This window comes from Hyperolius riggenbachi, chromosome 3 (genome assembly GCF_040937935.1).
Source record: "Hyperolius riggenbachi isolate aHypRig1 chromosome 3, aHypRig1.pri, whole genome shotgun sequence".
Classification (NCBI taxonomy): Eukaryota; Metazoa; Chordata; class Amphibia; order Anura; family Hyperoliidae; genus Hyperolius; species Hyperolius riggenbachi.
In genome coordinates, this window is record NC_090648.1 from 90,418,889 (window position 1) to 90,440,792 (window position 21,904).

The 21,904-nt window shown below is 46.0% G+C and overlaps 1 protein-coding gene across 1 annotated transcript in view; it reads left to right on the forward strand.

Annotated features, from left to right (window-relative positions):
* The first annotated feature begins 1,038 nt into the window (after positions 1-1,038).
* The window catches only part of LOC137561048 (hepatic lectin-like), a 34,029-nt gene continuing 13,163 nt past the window's right edge, over positions 1,039-21,904 (forward strand). The window contains exons 1-6 of the mRNA XM_068272269.1: positions 1,039-1,136; positions 4,700-4,804; positions 9,763-9,858; positions 13,069-13,131; positions 16,206-16,259; positions 16,346-16,497. Of these exons, the coding sequence (XP_068128370.1) occupies positions 1,106-1,136; positions 4,700-4,804; positions 9,763-9,858; positions 13,069-13,131; positions 16,206-16,259; positions 16,346-16,497 (501 nt within the window). The 5' untranslated portion in view covers positions 1,039-1,105. The remainder of the gene's footprint in view (positions 1,137-4,699; positions 4,805-9,762; positions 9,859-13,068; positions 13,132-16,205; positions 16,260-16,345; positions 16,498-21,904) is intronic.

The following is a 21,904-nucleotide window of genomic DNA, read 5'->3' on the forward strand; positions in this document are numbered from 1 at the left end:
GGACGGCTGGGAGAGGAGACTTCTGCCAGGTTAGTAAATTATTTTTCTTGCAAGCGCATTATTTCCTGCTGAAATGCTGCCCACATTACGTTTTTTTTCAGCTGAAATGTTGCCCACATTATTATTGTTTTCAGCTGAAATGCTTACGATTGTTTTCTGTTGAAATACTGCCCACATTACGATTGTTTTCTGGTGAAATACTGCCCACTTTTCGATTAATTTCTGGTGAAATGTTGCCCACTTTAATATTCCTTTCTGGTGAAATACTGCTTACTTTACGGTTCATTTCTGGTGAAATGTTGCCCTCTTTAAGATTAATTTCTGGTGAAATGCTGCTCACTTTACAATTATTTTCAGGTGAAATGCTTATGCTGCCCACTTTACAATTAATTTCAGGTGAAATTTTGCTCACTTTACGATTATTTTCTAGTGAAATGCTGCCCCCTTTAAGATTATTTTCTGGTGAAATGCTGCACACTTTACGATTATTTTCTGGTGAAATGCTTATGCTGCCCACTTTACGATTAATTTATGGTGAAATCCTGCTCACTTTACGATTACTTTCTGGTGAAATACTTAGGCTGCCCAATATGGGGGGGGGGGGGGGGGGGGGGCATCCAAATTTTCGCAGGGATGCCCAGTGATTTTTAGTTATGCCCCTGGTCAGAATCTTTTTTTCTGGCTACTTGAGAGTTCTAGTTGTTGGAGTTCTGGATAACTAAAAGTTTACTATAGTTAATATCTAATTTTTGGAGTTGCACTCAGTAGAACTATGTTTTTTTCCAACCCACGTACAGTAAGTATCTAAAAAGTAATAACTTCTAAGTCTGATATAAACATATTGAAAGTAGCATCCTTTTAATCCACAGGAAACTAGCTTTCTATTTCCCAGCTATTTCTTTTGGAAAGCAGAATACCTAATTCAGCATAAAATTACTTTCGTTTCTTCTTAGTCTAGTCTCATTTCTTTTTTCCAGTTCCTGTTTTTGTTTTGAATCTTTCGGTTTTCTGTCCAAATTGTCAGAGTCCCGTGGGCTGGACTGTGAGGGTATAAAAGAAGATGAATTTGGGATCCGCAAATATACACATTAGGTGAGCCTCAGCAATGAGCATCTACGCAAATAAAGATGGCCATGGTAAGAAAGATGAGACTTTATGACTTTGATGTCCTCAATGCCTTTGGTACCTTTTATGCATGTTTAATTTCTAACTTTTAGATTTTTGCTCATTTTACCTAAAGTGGACCTGAACTCTTTGCACAGGACAGAAAGAAAACATAGAGAAATGCACCCTGTATATATTTAGAGAGTTTAGCCTGTCTAATTTACCCTCATCAGTGACTAATCAGCACTTGTTATTTGATCCCTCAGCTGTGTCAGCTGACTGCCACGGCATAGAGCTAATTGGTAAACACAGATTGTTAACAATAAGTCTGCTTCCCTGAAAGCAGGAAGTAGACACACTGCAGATTTATGGCAGGCTTTCTATCAGCTGTAACAAAGAAATGTTTTTCTTTAAAGATTGTTATGTTGTTGTGTATCTTTGAGGGCAGATAGGAAGTCCTGAGTTCAGGTCCGCTTTAAAGTGAACCAGAGACGAAGCACCCTCATGTATTTTACCACATATATCAGTGGGAACATTAGAGAAAACATCTACCCTGCTCTCTGTTTCATTCTTCACTGCTCAGCCTGCTTGTTATCAGCCCGGATAAAATCCCAGACTGAGCATTCGGTCTGGCTTTGCTCAGAAATCATTATAGCAGAGCCAGAAGGGGGCAGGCTTGGGCTTGAAAAGACGTCACTATGCAATGGTAAAATTGCAGCATGCAATGTTACCTTCACCTTCTAGTTCCAAGGTAGCTAGTACCCCAGGGGGTACTTCTGATGGGTCCAAGGGGCACTCAGGCTTAGTCGGGTTTAGAGAAAAAAAAGAACCAACACATCTTATACAGTTAGTCCCTATTTAACGATCAAGATAGGGACTGTAGGTTTGTTCTTATCCTGAATCCATTCTTAAGTCGGTACACTGTGCCTTCTCCGTCCTCTGAACCTCCTCTGTGACCCCCCCCTCCCCGTGCCTCCAGTGTCCCCCTCTAAGTCATGCAGTTGCGTTTTGTTTGACAGCGTAATTGCATCCTATTGATAACAATATTAAATTAATTTAAAGCCAATGGGTACCGGTTAAAAAAAAGAAAAAGTCAGATACTCACCTAAGGAGAGGGAAGGCTCGGTCCTAATGAGCCTTCCCTCTCCTCTCCCGGTGCCCTCGGTGCTGAACAGGGACTTCGGAGGTCTTCGGGAGCACTCGGGCTTCCGAAGACGGGCCGCTCCATGCTACGTACGCGCGAGCGTGTCATAGAGGGCGTTCGCGCATGCGTAGTATGGAGCGCCCGCGTCATCGGGAGCCCGAGTGCTCCCGAAGGCTTCCGAAAGCTCCCTTCGGCATGCGGAAGTGGCAGTATTTGACCGAACTGGTCGAATACTGCCACGGGGGATCCTGCGCGGGACCGGGCACCGGGAGAGGAGAGGGAAGGCTCATTAGGACCGAGCCTTCCCTCTCCTTAGGTGAGTATCTGACTTTTTCTTTTTTTAAACGGTAAACATTCACTTTAAGTGACAATAGGTAAAAGGATCTCCCGGCTTCTGTGTGCCTGGTTCCTACGACATATAGCTAACTAAGATGGAGTGTAGCTATCTATATACCATTAAGGTCACCTCTTTATGATGGCTGTAATTGCAAGGCACATTTTTAAGGTTGTAAAGGATTGATTATAAGAATACATAATTCATATAAATAATTAAATAGACAAGTTTACAGCATAACCACATTTTCTTTTAATAAAGACTCCCCTTTTTTCCACTCATGTGAGTCTTCTTTGGAGGTACTTTATTTTATTATATTAATTTAATGTGTAGAGAAACCGAGAGCCCAAAATAGTGTAGTATGTTAAGCATAAACGAAGTAAAGGTTATCGGTGAGAAAATTATACTCACAAACGTGGGTTACCACACAGGCAACCACTGTATAGGCAGGTGAGGAGATTAGACCTGTCCTCACTCAGGGATAAGAAGTCACTCTCTGTAGATGCGAAAGGGGGTAGATCACCCTTCCACCAGGGGTGGACACGGTATAGCAGTAGGAGAACAGAGGAGCCAGCAGGATAAAAGCGGATAAAACTTTAAACTTTGCTGGGAGGAAGTGGTGGACTTACCTCCATAAAGCAGACACAAAAGACTGTCTGAATAGTAGCAATCACATTTATTAAATAGTACCCCAAAAAAGTGCAACGTGTTTTGCAGGCCCAGCCCGCTTCATCAGGCAATAAACTTGGGGACAAAACAGAATTTCGGCAATAGCAGGTGTAGCGCCTCAGTCGAGGCTTTTATCCTGCTGGCGCCTTTGCTCTCCTACTGCTATTAATTTAATATTGTTCTACTTATATACTTTTTGGGTACCTCCACCAACCTGCTTTACCTTGTGTACTCCACACGTCCCTGAGGTGCCATCCCTACCACTGAATGGCGTCGTCCATCAGTAGACAGGACCATAGGAGAGCAACCACCCAGTTCCAGAGAGTTCCGGGGTACTGAGTGGAAACGGTTCTTTTCCACAGGCATTTGTGGTGGTTGCAGACTTGCAACCCACCTTTGTGAGCAACGATACTGTGCCATAAGGGCTCCCGGTCTCACCCTTTCTATAGGCCAAGGACGACCCTCTCCTGTTGAAGGGATCGCCTGTGACCTGCACAAAAATATTTTTTTGTATTTAACTTTGTTCTGTTAAACGCAGCGTTTTCATCTGTACTGTTTCTTAACCAAAACTTTGGCCCAGGTTCTCTTTAAGGCCCGGTTCACATTAGCGGTCGCCGTCCGGAATCGCCGTGCCGGAGCCGGACCGCATGCGGAACGGACGGAACGGACGCACGGCATAGCAATGAAAGTCTATGCGTCCGTTCACATGCGTCCGTTTCGTCCGGACCGGATCCGGACCGGATCCGGACTCCGGCATAAGACCCAACATGCGCTATTTTTTGGTCCGGCTCCACCGGCAGACGTATCCGGAGCGGAGCCGGACTGCACCATCCGGCCAATACAAACCAATGAGAACCGGAGAGCGCACAACACACTGGCTATAAAATCCGGATGTTCTACCCCACTTCCTATGCGTATTGTAGCGGCGATTTTGGATGGGGACACATGGGCAAGCATTTTGGAGTGGAGCAGCAGTGACTTTAAACGTGCTGGAGATGTTGGCAGTATGTCGGAGGTGGAGGTGAGTGCTAAACAGCGGAGGGCCTGATTCCACAAGTCCACCTTCTGCTGACCTCCCAGACCCCAACATTTTTATTCTATTTCTACTATCTTTTGCCAAACGGATCCGGATCGCATCCTGATGAACACCTGATGCAAACTGACCGGATCGGATCCGGATCAGAACCGTACGGTTCCGATCTGGATCCGGTCCGGATCCGGTCAGGTCATCCGGTCCGTTTGGCAGAGAACCGCAAGTGTGAACGGGGCCTAACTAGCAGCTTTCGTTAATGATCCAGTAATTTGCTAGACTCTACTTCTTTTTGCTGGGTGAAGCTAATTAGCATGTTAACAGGATTTTTTCATCATCACAATTTTAAATTAATTAGGTGTTGTTTCATGTGCTAAGAGAGTACTGCATACTGATTTTTTTGTTTCTCCCCCATCAGAAGATCTGGTACCTGAAAATCACTACGCTGACGTTGACACTTTTGGGACATTAGACTCTAGGCCAGAAAAGGAGACCAAGGATGTAGAAAATTCCACCTACAAATGTAAAGTGTAACTCATCTTGCAAACTAAAACCAAAAAGCATCAAAAGATTCATGTCTGAAATTGAAGGGACTGAGGGTACTTTCACGCCCATTTCTTTAAAAAAAACATTTGTTATCATTTTACAATTTAAAAAGTACCCCCCCCCCCCCCCCCCCACAAAAAAAAGGTGAAAAAGTACTATCAACATTATTTTGAGTATTTGCTTGCTGGTGGTTTAAAGGGCATTTTATGGCACGGTGTGAAAATATTACCTAAGGGGAAAGCTCAGGAGAAAAAGTGAATTGCATATGGCCCAAAATTTGTGCTACAATTCCCAGTAACACCTTCCTGTAATATTCACTTCTCAATGCACGGTACCTCGTAGCCATTGATTTGTAACACAGGGTGATGTTTAATAGCGCACAGCTCTGCACGTTATTACGTTGAAACAATGTGCCACAGAACCAGCACATTGATGTGTATGGGCCCATTGTGGGACCAGTGCAGTGCATTTCAATTAATCCCATTGTGTGTGAACGCACCCTACGTTTTCTGTTGAGTGTGTCTGAAAGCAGTTGTGGCCAGTCTGCAAAATGTTGTTCTCTTTCCTCTGTGCCATTACAGCCCATTTTATTAGTCTACGGTTGGATATTTTGTTCTTCCGTGTAAGTAGATGGTAGTTGCATGCCGAAAATGTTCTATTTCTTTTAAAGGGTAAAGAACTCCACATAGCGCTTAATTCAGGTTTGGCTGTATGATATACCTAATACAAATGCAGTAATGCTGCGCTTAGAGTCTCACACACTCTCAGTACCATTCTTTCAGGTGGAGCGCTGTAGTTAAAGGAATACTATCGATTCACATATTTTTTTCAATTGACACAGGAGTTGTTTGGGAAGTGCTGCTAAGTACTGGTGTATACATTTTAGTAGCAACTTCTTTGTTTACTGTTAGCAAAATACATTCAAAGTTTACTGACGCCAAAACTGACGGCTGACTGAGCCATGAGGAAAGGGGATATTCCCCTCACACTTGATCAGTGAACTATATGTGTAGCTCTGTGTGTGACAGAGAGAGAGAGCTCCTAACAGCTGCAGATCCTGTGTCCTGTGTTTCTGACTGACATGTCAAGAGAGAAGAGGAAATGTAACTAATTGTCACAGCTTTTCATACTGTTTTTGCTTTCAGAGTTTGATATGTTTTATATTTTCTTTCTGTAGTCTGATATGCAACTCTGGCTGTGCATTGAAGCAGACACCCCTTCTGCAATTGATTTGTCCCAATATAGCTAAATCCTACTCTCAATAAATTACAGCTTTTGCCTCTGATATTTAACATGAAAAGTAGGAAAATGTTTACACAGCTATTTAGACATTATTTGCACACTGTCATTTTAGAACACTTGGGTATCGATAGTATTCCTTTAAGACCAACCACAGTCCAATTCAAAGTACAATCCAATCTACCAGCGCTCAGTGCCCAAATAGTCTAGCATCAAACTGCCACAAACTTTCCTTTGTCCACAATAGCACCTTCAAAAAAAAAAATTATAACAAGCATATCATAGTGTAGACATATGTATAACCAATGAGTTCTCTGCATGTGTGCCCGCACTGCATGCACAAACAGGCCGAGGAGTGTATGAATCAGTCACCAGGGTATCGGGATCATTTCACCCTCACTTTACTTGCTCACCATATATCTTCTTGCCACCCAGCACATCAACTGTTGGTACTCCCTTGCTGGCGTTCAGTATACCGCAAAACAAGCAGTCTTTCATATGTAAAGTCAGCTTTTTAACTACTTAAGGATGTCGCTAGTTGATATCTACGCACTGCTTTGATGCCGATTTGGCTGCCAGGGCGTATATTTCAACTCACTGCTGCGTGTTCCCGCCAGACTCGTCACTGCCGGCGATCATGCCGATATCTACCTGCCGCAGCTCACTCGCCCTGCCGGGTCTATGATGACGGCAGAGCCCTGTGTGCTGGTCAGGAGACGATTTCATTGGCACCTGACCCTGTCTATCAATGTAACCAGCTCCTATTGGCTTACATTGATAGACATGGTCAGGAGCCAATGAAAGCGGCTCCTGACCAGCTCATAGGACTCTGCCGTCATAGAAACAGCAAAGTGGGTGGCCTGAGGTTCAAGGCCTGCGGCGTGGATGGCAGTTTCGGTGGGTATGTGTGGCAATTCATCAGTATTCATTGGTGTTCTGCCGGTTCTGATACCCGCGGTCTCTGGTCCTTAAAGTGGCAGGGACCACTGGTACTTAAGTGGTTAGTTTAGCAAACACTAAAACCAATAGGCATACATAAAAGATTCTTTAAAAGTTGCATATCAGTTATATCACAGTGTCCTCAGAAACGGTCCCGGCTGCAGCTGTCATCAGCTTGCTTGCTCACATAAACTCAGCGTGTCTCCCTTAGCTCCACCCTACCGGTTTCATCAGCGAACTGACCCATCAGTGGCTAGTGAGCATGCGCTAGGACTTACAATTTATAGTACACAGACGTCTCAACATCTAATGATATTAGATCAGGCCTTAAAGAGAACCTATAACAAAAAAAAGTTCCCCTGGGGGGTACTCACCTCAGGAGGGGGAAGCCCCAGGGTCCCAATGAGACTTCCCCCTCCTCTGTAGCTGCAGGCAGTCCAGCGCTGGCTCCCCCGAAGAGTCCCGGAATTCTTCCTCGACAAGCCTGACAAGTGCTGATAAGCGTTGATTTATTTACCTTTCCAGACTCCAGCGGGGACGATGTTGCGGCCCGCCGCACGGAGATAGGCGAACATAGCCGATCTCTTTTGGGTCTGCTCTACTGCGCAGTAGAGCGGCCTGACAGCGATCTGCTATTTCTGCCTATCTCTAGGCGGAGAGCCAATGCTGTGCCTGCACTGGAGCCGGGAAGGTAAATATTTACATCCCCGCTGTTCAGGGAGCTTTATCGCCGCCACTGTGGGACCGAGGAGGACGGGGGAAGCCTCAATAGGATCCGGAGGCTTCCTCCACCCGAGGTGGGTACACCCCAGGGGAGGTTTTTTTTCGTTACAGGTTTTCTTTAATGAGTCAGTTTGCTGATGAAACCGGTAGGGTGGAGCTAAGGGAGACCCGGAACATATGCGACAAGAGTTTGTCAAATATGTTAATAATGCCACTGTGTACAAGCCTGGCCATGCCAGGCTGACATGACTATGGCGGCATTTGTACAGCAAGCCGAAGTCACTCATGGATGAGCATTGGATGAGCGGCTTCGACTTACTGCCCAGGTGCAGCTGTACTCGTGCAGGTGCAGTATGGCAGGGCTCGTGCATAAAGAGGAATGTGGCCTTGAACTTCCAGAGGGTCATCTGCAGTGGTTTTCTGGAGGTTATGGAAAGCTTTAGGAGGAGCCAAAGGCTACCCTCCTCTTAGGTCAGTATCTAATTTTTTTGTTGGTAATCCCCTCGGTTTCTCTTTAAGAACATTCATAAACTTTAGTTATTTTGTGCTAGATAGTATAATAGACAGTGGTGGGCTACCTCCTATTTCCCCATTACTGTTACACAACACAGCTTGTCCAGTTCCTCATTCTAAGTGCATGTATTGAAGAATAATAAAGTACAATACAAAAGTATGGCCATCACTCTGTTCCCTTCCCTCCACGTAGTAAACTCTGTCCTAGTGTTAGGATGACAGCAATGTGCAATGCAGGAGAGCTTGTGCAGGGAATCAGAACCTAACTGATGATGTCCAAATCTCTTAAGCTCCGTCTACACGGAGCGATGTTCCTTATCAATCGAGCCGCTAATGCGGCTCGATTGATAAGATCCGTTAAGTCCGATTTTGCCGCTGCCGATTCCCTGCTTCTTTCCCACGAGGGGACAATGGCAGGGAATCGAGCGGAAGATAAGCGGTGCGGCGCGGGGACGAGGGCTGATCGAATCCGACGCACGCGCGGGCGAGCGGGGACGCGGCGGGTACGCGCGGGGATGCGAAAGAGGCGATCTGGCGGCTAATCGAGCACCCGGATCGCCTCGTGTAGACGGGGCTTTAGCTCCTGACCTCTCCTCTTTATCTTATTATCTTGAGTCTTATTTAGGTGTTGTGTTACCTAATTAAATACCTCCTGCTCCTTCCATCCAATATATCCTCCTGGATATAAATCTTCTTTACATCAGAAGCTACTAAGGGCCTGAGTCCACTAACGCAGTTGTGTCCGCTTTTCAGCATCTGTAACATTGATGTGTTTCTGAAAAGCGGACACAACTGCGCACAACTGCGTTAGTGGGCTCAGGCCCTAAAAGCATGTGCTTGAACTTGAATGAATTATATCTCATTTCAACCACTGCAACATCCTAGCTTACCAGAGACGGACCGGTGCAAAACAATATGCATCTAAAAATATTTTGGGTGATGGCACTTTGCTTTTCCTGTTCAAGAGACAAGGGCGTAGCAATAGCCATAGCTGCCATAGCAGCTGCTATGGGGCCCAGGAGCATAGGGGGCCCAGGTGGTGCTTAATGTATTCACCATTACCCTTCTTGTGTTTCTCCACCCTCTGACTTTGTCTCAGTGCCCATAAACTATGTGTAGTGTACATAGCATGAGAATGTAAATTGCACAGCTAACTCGTATGCATAGGGTAGGGGCCGATCACATTGCTTAAAAGTACTTACATCTGAGGGCCCCATGAAAGTTTTGCTATGGGGCCCCATGATCTCTAGCTACGCCACTGTGACAAGAGAACAAGAATCACATTGCGATCGCCACCAAAATGCTGCATGATGCGATTTATGCAAATGGTAAGTGCTGCAGTTAGAATGATCCCATAGGCTGATCGCCGCCAAAATGCTTCCAAGCAAAGCAAAACTCTCACGCAGAACTTCTCATTTTTAACCCTCCTTTAAAATGCTTTTCAAACTTTCAAATGCACAGACATATCCAGGCTTTATGTGTAATGTTATTTACAATATCACTGTTATTTTCCTCTCATAGATCTGCCTTGTGGTAACAAGTATTTATCAGTAGTTATACTTACTGGCCTTCTAGTCTTACTTGGCACAGTCCTGTTGATCATACTCTGTGCATTACGTGAGTATAAGTAAATTATGTTTACACTGTTAAATAAAGTTGTGCAGTAGTCCCTGTTCTCAGCTCACCTGGAGGCGATAGCAGATTACATGCGAGACTGGCATAAACAGTGCAAAAAATGTGGGTGCATCATGCACCACCATAGGCCGTAATGTGTATTACAGCTGCAGAGGCACTCAAACAGTAATTTGGGCGCAATCAAAAGACGGCGCAGATGATCCTAAGAAAGAGGGGCCCATGAAATCTTTTTAGGGGACCCATGGTTTTTAGTTCCACTGCTGCTACACTGCTGTCTGCATGTCCAGTTTTCTGGGCCAGAGTCTTTGGTTAGATGGTGCATATAATAAAGAATCTGCTTTCAGCTAAGTTAGCTTCACACCACACATGTTGTGGCATGGTTCTGCATGATAGCACGGTGCAGAAGCTAAGGATACAAGGACTAGGAGAAAAGAGTGGTGGGAAATGGTCTTATTAAAATGAGAAACTGTTGTCCCACAAGGGTCAGTATTAGGTCCAATCCTTTTCAATGTATTTATTAATAACTAAATTAATATGAAGGGTGGAAGGTCTCGCTTACCAAGAAAGTTTGGGCAAGCTTGGTTTCTTTAGCTCGGAAAAATACAACTGAAGGGCAACCTAATTAATATGTATAAATACATCAGAGGTCAATACATATGCAGACCAGTTTTTTATACAAAAGACAAGGGGCCATGATCTGAGTATGGAGGAAAAAAGGTTTTGCCCTCTATTTAGGAAGGGGTTCTTTACAATAAGTTATAATAAATAAGTAATTAGGGCAAATTATCTGCATTTAACCGCTTCCTGTCCACCAAAAGAAAGCTCTATTTGTGAGAAGAAAGGAGGTAAAATTCATTTGGGTGCCAAGTTGTACGACCGAGCAATAAACTGTTAAAGTTGTGAACTTAGTGCCGAACTGTAAAAGGTGGCCATATATCATTGCGGCCTGATCGACCATCCAATTCGATAATGTTATGAAAACTAGTGCCGTAACATGACTGCCTGATCGATGATTGGATCGATTTAGGGCTGAAATCGGTCGAAGACATAGAGCGGACATGCTGGAAAATATTAGCTGATGGGTTGCGCAATGATAAAGGCTTGTGATAATGCGATGGACCCCCGGCCATTGTCCCCCTAAGTGTTAAATGTCCTCCCGGTGTCCACGCTCTGTAAATGATCACCTTCCACCGACACTAGTCTTAGCCACTACTCCGCCGTCTACTTTATTACCGCTAGTGCCTGTACCACTTGACACCCACCAGGCGCATGTGTGATGTCACCACATCACACTCAATGAGAAGACAGTTGGCTGTGTTTTTTTTTTTTTAAACTTGGGTAAACCAAGAACAATGAAAGTCTATGCGGCCTAGCACTCCTGCCCCGTTGCGTTACATTGCGCCGGGAGTTCCTGATGCTGCCGACCCGCCTCAACAGCGCGTTACCGTTGGACTTGTGCAGTGATGATGTGGTGGCAGAATACATGGAAGTCAACGGGCGATGCAGAAATGTAAAATTTGTTGGTGGGGCATGCATGCGCGGAACAACATAAATATGTCAGTTAACCAGGGATTCCCAGTGACATACTTCCTGTCCAGCAAGGAGTACTTCAGTGGGCGAGGGGCAGCGACAGGCATGCAGGGGGACATGCGAGGGCCATGCAGGGGGGTTCATTGCTATGCACATGACTCCACCGATGCACTCTGCTGCAGAGTCATATGAATGTAGTTTTTAGTGTTGTGGTGCGATGCGATGGGGGTGGATCATTGCACCACAACGCTTTGGCCAGATGGAAGACCGGCCTCAATTAGCATATGAAATGGTTTTGGGTGGGGTTTTGGAACAATGATCTGTACAGATCATTTCTTCAGCTCCTGGCTAAGCATCGTTGTCTGCTCTGTGGAGAGCGGATCAGCTAAAAATAGCGCTAATAGATTTGGGCGCGGCTATATTTCTAATGATAATTATTGTTTTTGTAAATTTACACTCAATTTTGCATATGTTTGGGCGCAAGTGCCTAAAATCGATATTTCACGTGAATCGATAAAGTAAACTCGGTAATATTCCTAATTGTGTTGTGGAATCGGTAATATCGGTAATTTAAAGTTTATGATAATATATGAGAACGAATATCATAATAACACTAAATAAAGAAAAACAATGTCAGTCATAACGATAACTTAAAAAGTCTTTTGGTGTAATAACGGTAAATGAACATGTTTAATGATGGAATGTAAGCAAATTCTGTCCAAATACATATAATTTTGTAATTACGAAAATATAACATTCACTGTACAGATGTAATACCGATATTTGACATTTCTATTTACGATAATATATAAAGTATTTACGATAATTTAGGGATAGACACCACCAGGGGGGTGGTTAGGGTTAGGCACCACCAGGGGAGTTTTAGGGTTAGGCACCATCAGGGGGGTGGTTAGGGTTAGGCACCCCCAGGGGAGTTTTAGGGTTAGGCAGCACCAGGGGGGTGGTTAGGGTTAGGCAGCACCAGGGGGGTGGTTAGGGTTAGGCAGCACCAGGGGGTGGTTAGGGTTAGGCACCACCAGGGGAGTTTTAAGGTTAGGCACCACCAGGGGGTGGTTAGGGTTAGGCACCAATAGGGGGTCTAGGGGTTAGGGATAGGTACAGGGAGGATTCTGTGTCAGAGTAGGGTTAGGTACATTTAGGGTTAGCCACCACCATGGGGGTTTAGGGTTAGCCACCACCATGGGGGTTTAGGGTTAGGCACCACCAGGAGGGGTGGTTAGGGTTAGGCATCACCAAGGGAGGGTTCTGTGTGAGAGTAGGGTTGGGTTAAGCTGTGTTGTTGAATTACATTACGATATTTAACGTTATTATATTTTCGTTTTCATCTCACATCAGTTTTATATCTGTAATAATAATAGTTAGAATTATTGATTTTACATTACAAATACCGTTAAATTATCGATATTTCTAAATTACGATATTTTTATTTTTGCGATAAATCGCGCCTAAATTTGACCGCGACTTTTTCAAATGTACGCGTGGAGAGGGGATATGCAAGCTTCCTGCTGGAAAAAATACACTTTTCCTTTCATTTTGTGCATGTATCAATTTCGAATTAATAATCAAGCTTAAAACAATATAACCCCTCAAAGTGTAAATGATTCAATTAACTCATTCACGATCTCATTATTTTCTCTATAGACTCCGCTAACTCTCAGAAAATTGAGCAACTGAAACAGAAGAACATCGAGACGAACCTGAAATGTAATTCATCTTTTGAAATCCTGTATGAATGGGAAATAATTTACCTAATTATTAAAAGATGGGATTGTCATAGTATTTTTCTTTCTGACCCAGAACTTCGTAACAGACATTACCGTTGTATATTGTAACCAGCAATCTGAGTAATGGCCGATTCACACTACAAGAGCTTTTTAAGCAATAGAGATTTTAAAAGATCTTGCTAATGCAATGCTATGGGGGATTTTTACAAAATCACATCGCTCCAGTGTGAACAGACACATAGGATAACATTAGCAAGAGCTTTTTAACCTCCTGGGTGTTACGGACGAGCTCAGCTCATCCAGTAACGCCGCGGTGGATTGCTCAGGCCCTGGTGGGCCGAATTGCATATTTTTTTAAAAAAAACATGCAGCTAGCACTTTGCTAGCTGCGTGTTTTCCAGCTCGCCGCCGCTCACCACTGATCCGCCGCTACCTGCCGCGAAAGAGGCCCCCCCCCCCCCCCCACAGACCCCTTGCGCAGCCTGGGCAATCATCGACAGGCTGCGCTATGGAGTGGATCGGGACTCCCCCAGACGTCATGACGTCAATCTGATCGTCGTCATGGCGTCGGGGGAAGCCCTACAGGAAATCCCATTCAGAACGGGATTTCCTGATGGGTATTAACGCTGGCGGCGATCGGAAGGGTGGGAGGGAGAGAGCAGGGAGGGGGGAATCATGTGGCTAGTGCTAGGCTAGCTACATGAAAAAAAAAATTAGGTAAAAAAAAAACCTCCCGCGGCCGTGTGCCGCACGTAATCAAAACGCCAGGGAGGTTAAATCACAAAGCTCATAGAAAAGCTCTTGTAGTGTGAACAAGTAACACACATTATTTTAGTGCAGGTAGTCATTAGCAAAAAGAGCCAGGATGAACAACAACAAAGTCACTAGAAGAGATTCTGATATACTCTACAGCGTAGATAATGTAACACTGACACCTACAGACTGCAGACAAGAAAATCACATTTCTCCTCTATCACAAAAATATATATTTTTTTAAAGAGACACTGAAGCGGAAAAAAAAAATGATATAATGAATTGGTTGTGTACTATGAATAATTACTAGAAGATTAGCAGCAAAGAAAATATTCTCATACTTTTATTTTCAGGTATATAGTGTTTTTTCTAACATTGCATCATTCTATAATATGTGCACATTACACAACACTCAGCATTCAAAATGAGTCTTTCAGAGCAGTCTGTGAAGTAATGACATCTCCTCTGGCAGAGGAAAAGTAAACAGTTCAATTACAGTTGAGATAATAAAAGTCAGATAACAGCCCTCTCCACGACTAATTTAGTCAGAGAGCTTAATAGCTTTTTTGCATAGAGATAACAACTGGAGTTTCTCAACTCTTCCTGTACTGGAAACAATTACACTGATGTATCTGATCTTAATGTTTTATTTCTTAGCTGTACTACACATACAAATCATAATATCATAATTTTTTTTTCGCTTCAGTGTCTCTTTAAGTTCTTAAAACCTTACTTTTATTTTCCTGGCATTTAAAACACCACACTTAAGCATTGTTCACATGTACAAAGACTATCGCCCAGCAGGGATTGGGATCGATCCCGTAGGTAACATGTCATAGCCCGTTGCCAGGGCCGGCCCGCCCATGAGGCGGGGTGAAACTTTTGCCTCAGGCGGCACTTCTGGGGGGGCGGCACCCGCCCGTCCATGTGTGTGGGGGGCCGCCCGAGCTGGAGGGGATAGCGGGCAGGAAGGGGGTATTGGGCCTAGCGGCGGGGAGGGGGGTCGGACCCCCCCTCCCTCGCCTGGGTCCCCCGTCCTCCGCTCCCCTCCAGCTTTAAAAAGGTCCGTGCTGTGGCTGCAGCTATTCGTAAGAGGCAACGGGCGGGGATTACTCACCTCTTCCTCGTTCCAGGCCAGCGTGCGCTCCACTGACGTCACTTCCTGCTACGCCGCAGGAAGTGACGTCAGTGGAGCGCACGCTGGCCTGGAACGAGGAAGAGGTGAGTAATCCCCGCCCGTTGCCTCTTACGAATAGCTGCAGCCACAGCACGGACCTTTTTAAAGCTGGAGGGGAGCGGAGGACGGGGGACCCAGGCGAGGGAGGGGGAGGTCCGACCCCCCTCCCCGCCGCTAGGCCCAATACCCCCTTCCTGCCCGCTATCCCTTCCAGCTCGGGCGGCCCCCCACAACAACTGCTTGGGGGGGGGCGGCGGTGATTTGTTTGAAAATTGCCTCAGGCGGCAAAAAGTCTAGGGCCGGGCCTGCCCGTTGCCATTGCTATTCATACAAAAAAAAGTATTTGTTACTAAGGAGAGGGTGGAAGGATGATGCATAATGCGTGACGGAACAGCTCTGAGCGGGAGGGGTGAGCGGGGAGAACTATGCACTGAATGGTGGTTGAAGATCTTTAGGCAACATCAGGTGGCCATTGTACACATGCAAAATACTAGATTCTTAGCTGACGCTATCTTTATTGGCTGCCCTAGACAAGTTTAATCTAGTGTGTGTAGCTAACCCCCACTTGCAAGTCAATTAAACAAACACAACATACTTAGATTAGACATACTTAGTTTAAAAACGAAAGGGAACCCACTGTGTTAAGTTGCCCATTATCAATCCAACTTCCCAAACGTTCAACTGTCAAATCCAATTGGAAACGATTGTTTGGGCCTACCAACAGAGGGGAAGGTGATAAGCAATCCAATCAGACTGAAAGAATCGTTCCAAAATTCAAAAAAATGTTTGTCTACAGAGGAGGTAAATTAACTACAGAAGAGGTAACGTAAGGTAAGTTTTCTCTTGCCTTATTATCTCCAACATGATCTTAGTGAATTGAGGCCATTGACATATGACTACGGTAGGGATTAGATTGTGAGCCCCTCTAAAGGACCATTAAGTGACAAGACAATCTACTCTGTACAGCGCTGTGGAAGATGTCAGCACTATATAAATACTATATAATAATAATAATAATAATACAGGTAACACAGGCACTAACAATATGGAAGGGTGTTGAACTAGGGACAGACAAACCAAAAATACTACGAGAAATAATACCCAATTTGTTTTATCTTTTGCAGTTTCCCAATTCGAAGAGACTGTTGAAGCCAAACTGCAGGAGATATTTGTCAAGTGTAAGTGTTGCAAAAACAACGTTGACTCTATATGCTCTCTACATTCTCCTCAATATTCCACTCACTACTTGTCTCTCTCTCTGTAGTGAAGAAGCATCCTACATGTTCCAGTGGATGGAAACAAATTGGCCTGTCATGTTACTATTTCTCATTAGAATCTGTAACGGGGCTGGAGGCTGTGGATAAGTGTCAGTCAATCCAATCCCAGCTTCTTGTTCTAAGGGACAAGGCAGAAATGGTAAGTCACACAAACTGAATTTGAAGTTTGCTACATTGCATCATAAGCTCTTTAAAGAGACATTGAAGTGTCTTTTTTTTTAACCTTATTTTATTATTCAGCCAGCTTCAGCAGTAAATTCTAAGCGGATTCACCACATTCCCACGGCAGATCAAGTGATTTAAGCCCCTGAAATAGGACAGCAAAGTTTTACGGCTTTGCAAGTTGTAGATGTTGCTGCCTGGGTGAGGCAGAGATGTGCGCAGTAGCTCTGCCTCCTATCCAATCAATCTCTGCCTCTCCCCGCCCCTCTCAGTAAAAGAAGACTAAGAGGGGTGAGGAGAGGGGGAGATTGACTGGAGAGGAGGCAGAGCTATTGCGTACATCTCTGCCTCTACCAGGAAGGAAGATCTGCAAGCCCTGAAACTTTGCCGGGCTATTTCTTAGGCATAAATAACTCGTTTTGCCTGTGGAATGCGGCCAATCCACGTTCATTCACTGCTGAAGCTGGCTGAATAATAAAATAGGGTAAAAAAAAGACACTTCAGTGTCTCTTTAAAATGACATGAGTCCCTATGGAGGTGTGACTGATTTTCATAGCTTTTCTTTCTAACAAGTTATCTTTGCCCTAAAAATATCTGATTACATTTATTTGTCCCTCAATTGTTCCCACTGGGGTCTTGTTGTTTTTGACACCCAAAAGCCCCATACACATGCTAGAATAAAATCGGCTGAGGTGGCCAATAAACACATTAGTCGTTAATCTGGTATGTGTACAGCATCTTTCTCTGAGCATGCTGGATAGCGGGGGAGATGCAGAGCATCTAATTGTAGCTCAACCAAAAATGGGTGTGTGCTAAATAGTGGGCTGGGGCCATTCGCTATGGGAACTGCGAGGGGGGGGGGTATTAGCTGCCCAGAGGGGGGTGGTTATTAATTGCCTGGGGGAAGGTTACTAGTTGACCAGGGGGGAGGGTTATTAGTTGACCGTGGGGAGGGTTATTAGTTGACCAAAGGGGTTATTACTAGTTGACCGGCGGGGAGGGTTCTGAATGCGAGAAGGGAGAGGTTAGGTCATAGTGCAATATCGGCAAATATCGCAGATATTTCACTATGTTACTTAGGTTGTACAATGTGGATAAATGTATCAATATTCTACTGCTGCTATGAAATGTTCCTTTAACCACAGCTAAGACCAAGATGGCGCCTGACTGGTAGCCACGGCCACAGGGCTCCGGCTAAATCTATCTTTTTTCCACCTTTCCCCCCTGGACTCACGGCTATGACTGCACTGGTGGTCTCCCTCCAGCTCCGCCACACCAACGGGAGGATGGGGGACACCCTGGCTCCCCGGACTCCGGCAACAGGGCACACTTGCTGAGGTTCGGCTCACCACGTGGTCGGCTTAGCTAATGGCCCACGTGGTGCCGGCCCCAGCCACTCCACCGCTGCCTCTTCGCTGCCACCGTCTGGGTCTCCTCACTTGCGCTGCCTGGGCCGCCGCTCTACCTGGAGGCTCCGATGAGCAGGTCCCCGCCGGCGCTGATCCACTACTTCATCGCCGCTGCCCAGGGACATCGCTCGCACTGCCTGTGGGAGGGCTTCATGCTGCTGCGGCTTCACCACCGGCCGCTCCGATCTCCCCCCTGATGCCCGCTTCACCACCGCTGCCTGGGGACTCTTCGCCGCCGCTGCCTGGAACACTGTAGACACACGGTCCCCCTGCCACTGATCCAGCCCTTCATCGCCGTGACTGGGACACTGCGCAGCCTTGGATGACCTACGTGGCTTCCACACCGCCGCTGCCTAGGGAACCAGGACTCCATTAAAGGTACAGGGACTGCTCTGACATCGCTGCCACAGCTGCCTGCCCACACTGCAGCCACTACACACCAGACCACCTCGCCTGCCAGCACACCATCCAAGAGCCTTCTGCTGGGAGCCATCTCTGCCCCTGCTAGGCTGCGTGGGACCCGGCCTTATTGCTCTTCGGCCAACTAGCAGCTCCTTGTTTTGACTGCTGCCAGGATCCGCTACATGCACCCAAGGGGGTAAGGTCAGGACCAGGACACTAAACAGCCAGATTACATCCGAATCCAAGGGGACTTTCTTCACTTTTTTCACCTCTCTCCTATCTTTCCTCCATCTCTTTCCCCGGGTCAGACCGTGGGGCATCTGATTCAAAATATCGCTACAAAAGCGTTTTGAGTGCCTAGATGGCAGCGGATTACCCCCTGGTCCTTCCCCTGGGTCCATCTTATATGTATCTTCCTGTCTATTACTTTATTCTATGCCTATATATGCAATGTACCACTGTATATATGTATATATGTATGCATCTACTGTACATATCTGCATGTACCTGTATACTCTGTAACTATTGCCTATCTACTGGATTCACTGTATGCACTTTTATGTGACTGTACCATCACCGACCCTGCTTGTGCCAAAACCAATTCCGGGTACAACTATGTTGTACTTGGCGAAATAAACATGATTCTGATTCTGATTTTTTCGATTACGCCCACCCACGCCTAGATTAGTACGCAGCATTTTCAAATGTATGCGTGGAGATATGATCATGCTCAATGCATAATAGCGCTTTATTCTGTTTTACAAGACTCACTGAGACTCACCCCCTATAGTCAGAAAACCACAAAGTGGATAATGTTGATCGCATGGAAAATCGCATTGTAATGCACAGAAAATTGTGTTTGTCAGATAGTTGGAAATCACAGATTGCAGCACATTTTGTAATTGTGATTAAAGTAGACAGTAGGAAAAAGGCCTAACATACACAGTAAATCTTCTAGAATTTAGTACTCTACAAATCAGTGACATAGCTTAGGAGCTCTGGGCCCCATTGCAAGTTTTACACTGGGCCCCCTCAAGTGCTTTATACATAACAGTTGATATGGAGCACCAAGACCTGCCATGGGCAGCTGCAGTGTCAGAGAGGTGTAGGCTGGGGAGGAGAACAGTCTAATAATGGTTATAACTAGTGATGGGCGAACATCCAGATGTTCGGGTTCGAGAACGTTCGGCCGAACGGTGTCCCGATGTTCGGTACGTTCGTGCCGAACACCGAACATAATGGAAGTCAATGGGGACCCGAACTTTCCTGCTTTGCAAAGCCTCCTTACATGCAACATAGACCAAATTTTTAGGGTATGTGGACAGGGGGGGGGGGGGGTATAAGAGGAAACTATTTTTTTCCGAAAGGACCTTATAGTTTTTGAGAAAAACGATTTTTAAGTTTCAAAGGGAAATTGTCTTTTAAATGCGGAAAATGTCAGTTTTTTTTGGCACAGGTAACAACAATCTTGTATTTTCAAAGCAAAGCAATGAGTTTTGTCGCCATGCAGTGATTAATAAATAGAAATGGGATATTACGGAAAGTGGCAACGCTAAGCCATCACAGATGTTCATGGTCCTTGGTCGGGGTCGGACTCAGGGAGTGTTGCATAGTCGTTTCCAATCCACGATTGATTCATTTTAATTTGTGTCAGCCGGTCTGCATTTGCTGTGGAGAGGCGGATACGCCGATCTGTAATGATGCCTCCGGCAGCACTGAAACAGCTTTCGGACATAACGCTGGCTGCAGGACAAGCCAGCACCTCTATTGCGTACATTGCCAGTTCGTGCCAGATGTGTAGCTTAGAGACCCAATAATTGAAGGGTGCAGGTGGATTGTTCAACACGGCTACGCCATCTGACATGTAGTCCTTGACCATCTTCTGCAGGCGATCGTGTGTTGGAGGTGGAACTGGGCGATTGCTGTTCTGTGGGCTGCTGCATGGGTGCCATAAAATTTTGCCACTCCGAGGACACTGCCGATACCATTCCCTTGTGGGCACTACCTGCAGCTTGCGTTCTTTGTTCCCCTCCTCGTCCTGGGTTAGCGGAAGTCAGTCTGTCGGTGTGGAACTGGCTAGAGGAGGAGGAGGATCTCCTCTCTAATGTCTCCACAAGGGCCTGCTGGTATTCTTCAATTTTGACCTGTCTGACACTTTCTCCAATGAGTTTTTGAACATTGTCTTTGTACCATGGATCCAGAAGGGTATAAACCCAGTAATCCACGTCGTCCAGAATTCGAACAACGCGCGGGTCGCGTTCAATGCAGTCTAGCATGAATTGAGCCATGTCTGCCACAGTCCTAACAGAATCCTCATCATATTCTTCTGAGCTTGACGCACCCTCATCATCATCACCAGCATCACGCCGTCGCCCACCTTCTTCTTCGTCTTCTTCTGCTGTCCATTCCCGCTGAATCGTGGAAGTCCAACGTGCACCGCTCTGTCCCTCGGCAGTGGGGGCATCCAAGTCCTGCTCCAACTCCAGCTGTTTCTCGTCCTCTTCTTCAGCATAGCTGGGAGGACCAGCGTTTCCTGAGGCAGATTGTCTGATGTTGGTATCATCATCACGCTGATCATTGTCCTCTTGAGATTCCCCCACTTGCATCCTGACTGCGGCTTCCTTGATCTGCAACATTGATCTCTTCAGTAAACACAGCAGTGGTATCGTAATGCTGACTGAAGAGTTTTCACCGCTCACAAGCAACGTGGATTGTTCAAAATTTTGGAGGACTTGGCAGAGGTCCAACATGGTGGCCCAATCAGATCCACAGAAGCTTGGTAGTTGCCCGGATGCGCCTCGGTACTGCGCCGTCATGTACTGGACCACTGCACTCTTCTGCTCGCAAAAGCGTGCTAGCATGTGCAGCGTCGAATTCCAGCGCGTGGGTACGTCACACACCAAGCGATGGTTCGGTAGATTGAACCGCTCCTGCATCTTGGTGAGTCCCTCCGAAGCGGTACTGGACTTTCGGAAATATTTGGCCACTCGTCGCACCTTCAGCAGAAGATCTGCCATGCCTGGGTATGTCCTCAGGAACCGTTGAACAACTAGGTTCATAACGTGTGCCAGGCAAGGGATGTGTCTCAGCTTAGCCAACTTTAAAGCGCGAATGAGATTGCTCCCATTGTCACACACAACCATGCCTGGTTTCAGGTCCAGCGGTGCCAGCCACAAATCGGTCTGTTCCTTGATTCCCTTCCAAATTTCTTCACCTGTGTGCTGCTTATCTCCAAGGCAGATCAGCTTCAGTAAGGCTTGCTGACGCATGGCAACAGCTGTGCTGCACTGCTTCCACGACGACCCTATTGCTGGGTTACCGATGCCGGATGAGGTACAGCTTTGAGAGGCGTTGGAGGAGAAGGAGTCAGAGTCGAGATTGGTGCCTCTGAGGGACGCCGGTCCAGCAGTTTGTGGCGTGGGCAACACCCGCGCCGTAGCCGGTGAGGAGGAGTCACTGCCAGGCTCCACAAGGTTCACCCAGTGCACCGTCAGGGAGATGTATCGACCCTGTCCAAAGGCACTCAGCCAGGTGTCTGTGGTGAGGTGAACCTTGCAGGCAACGGCATTTTTC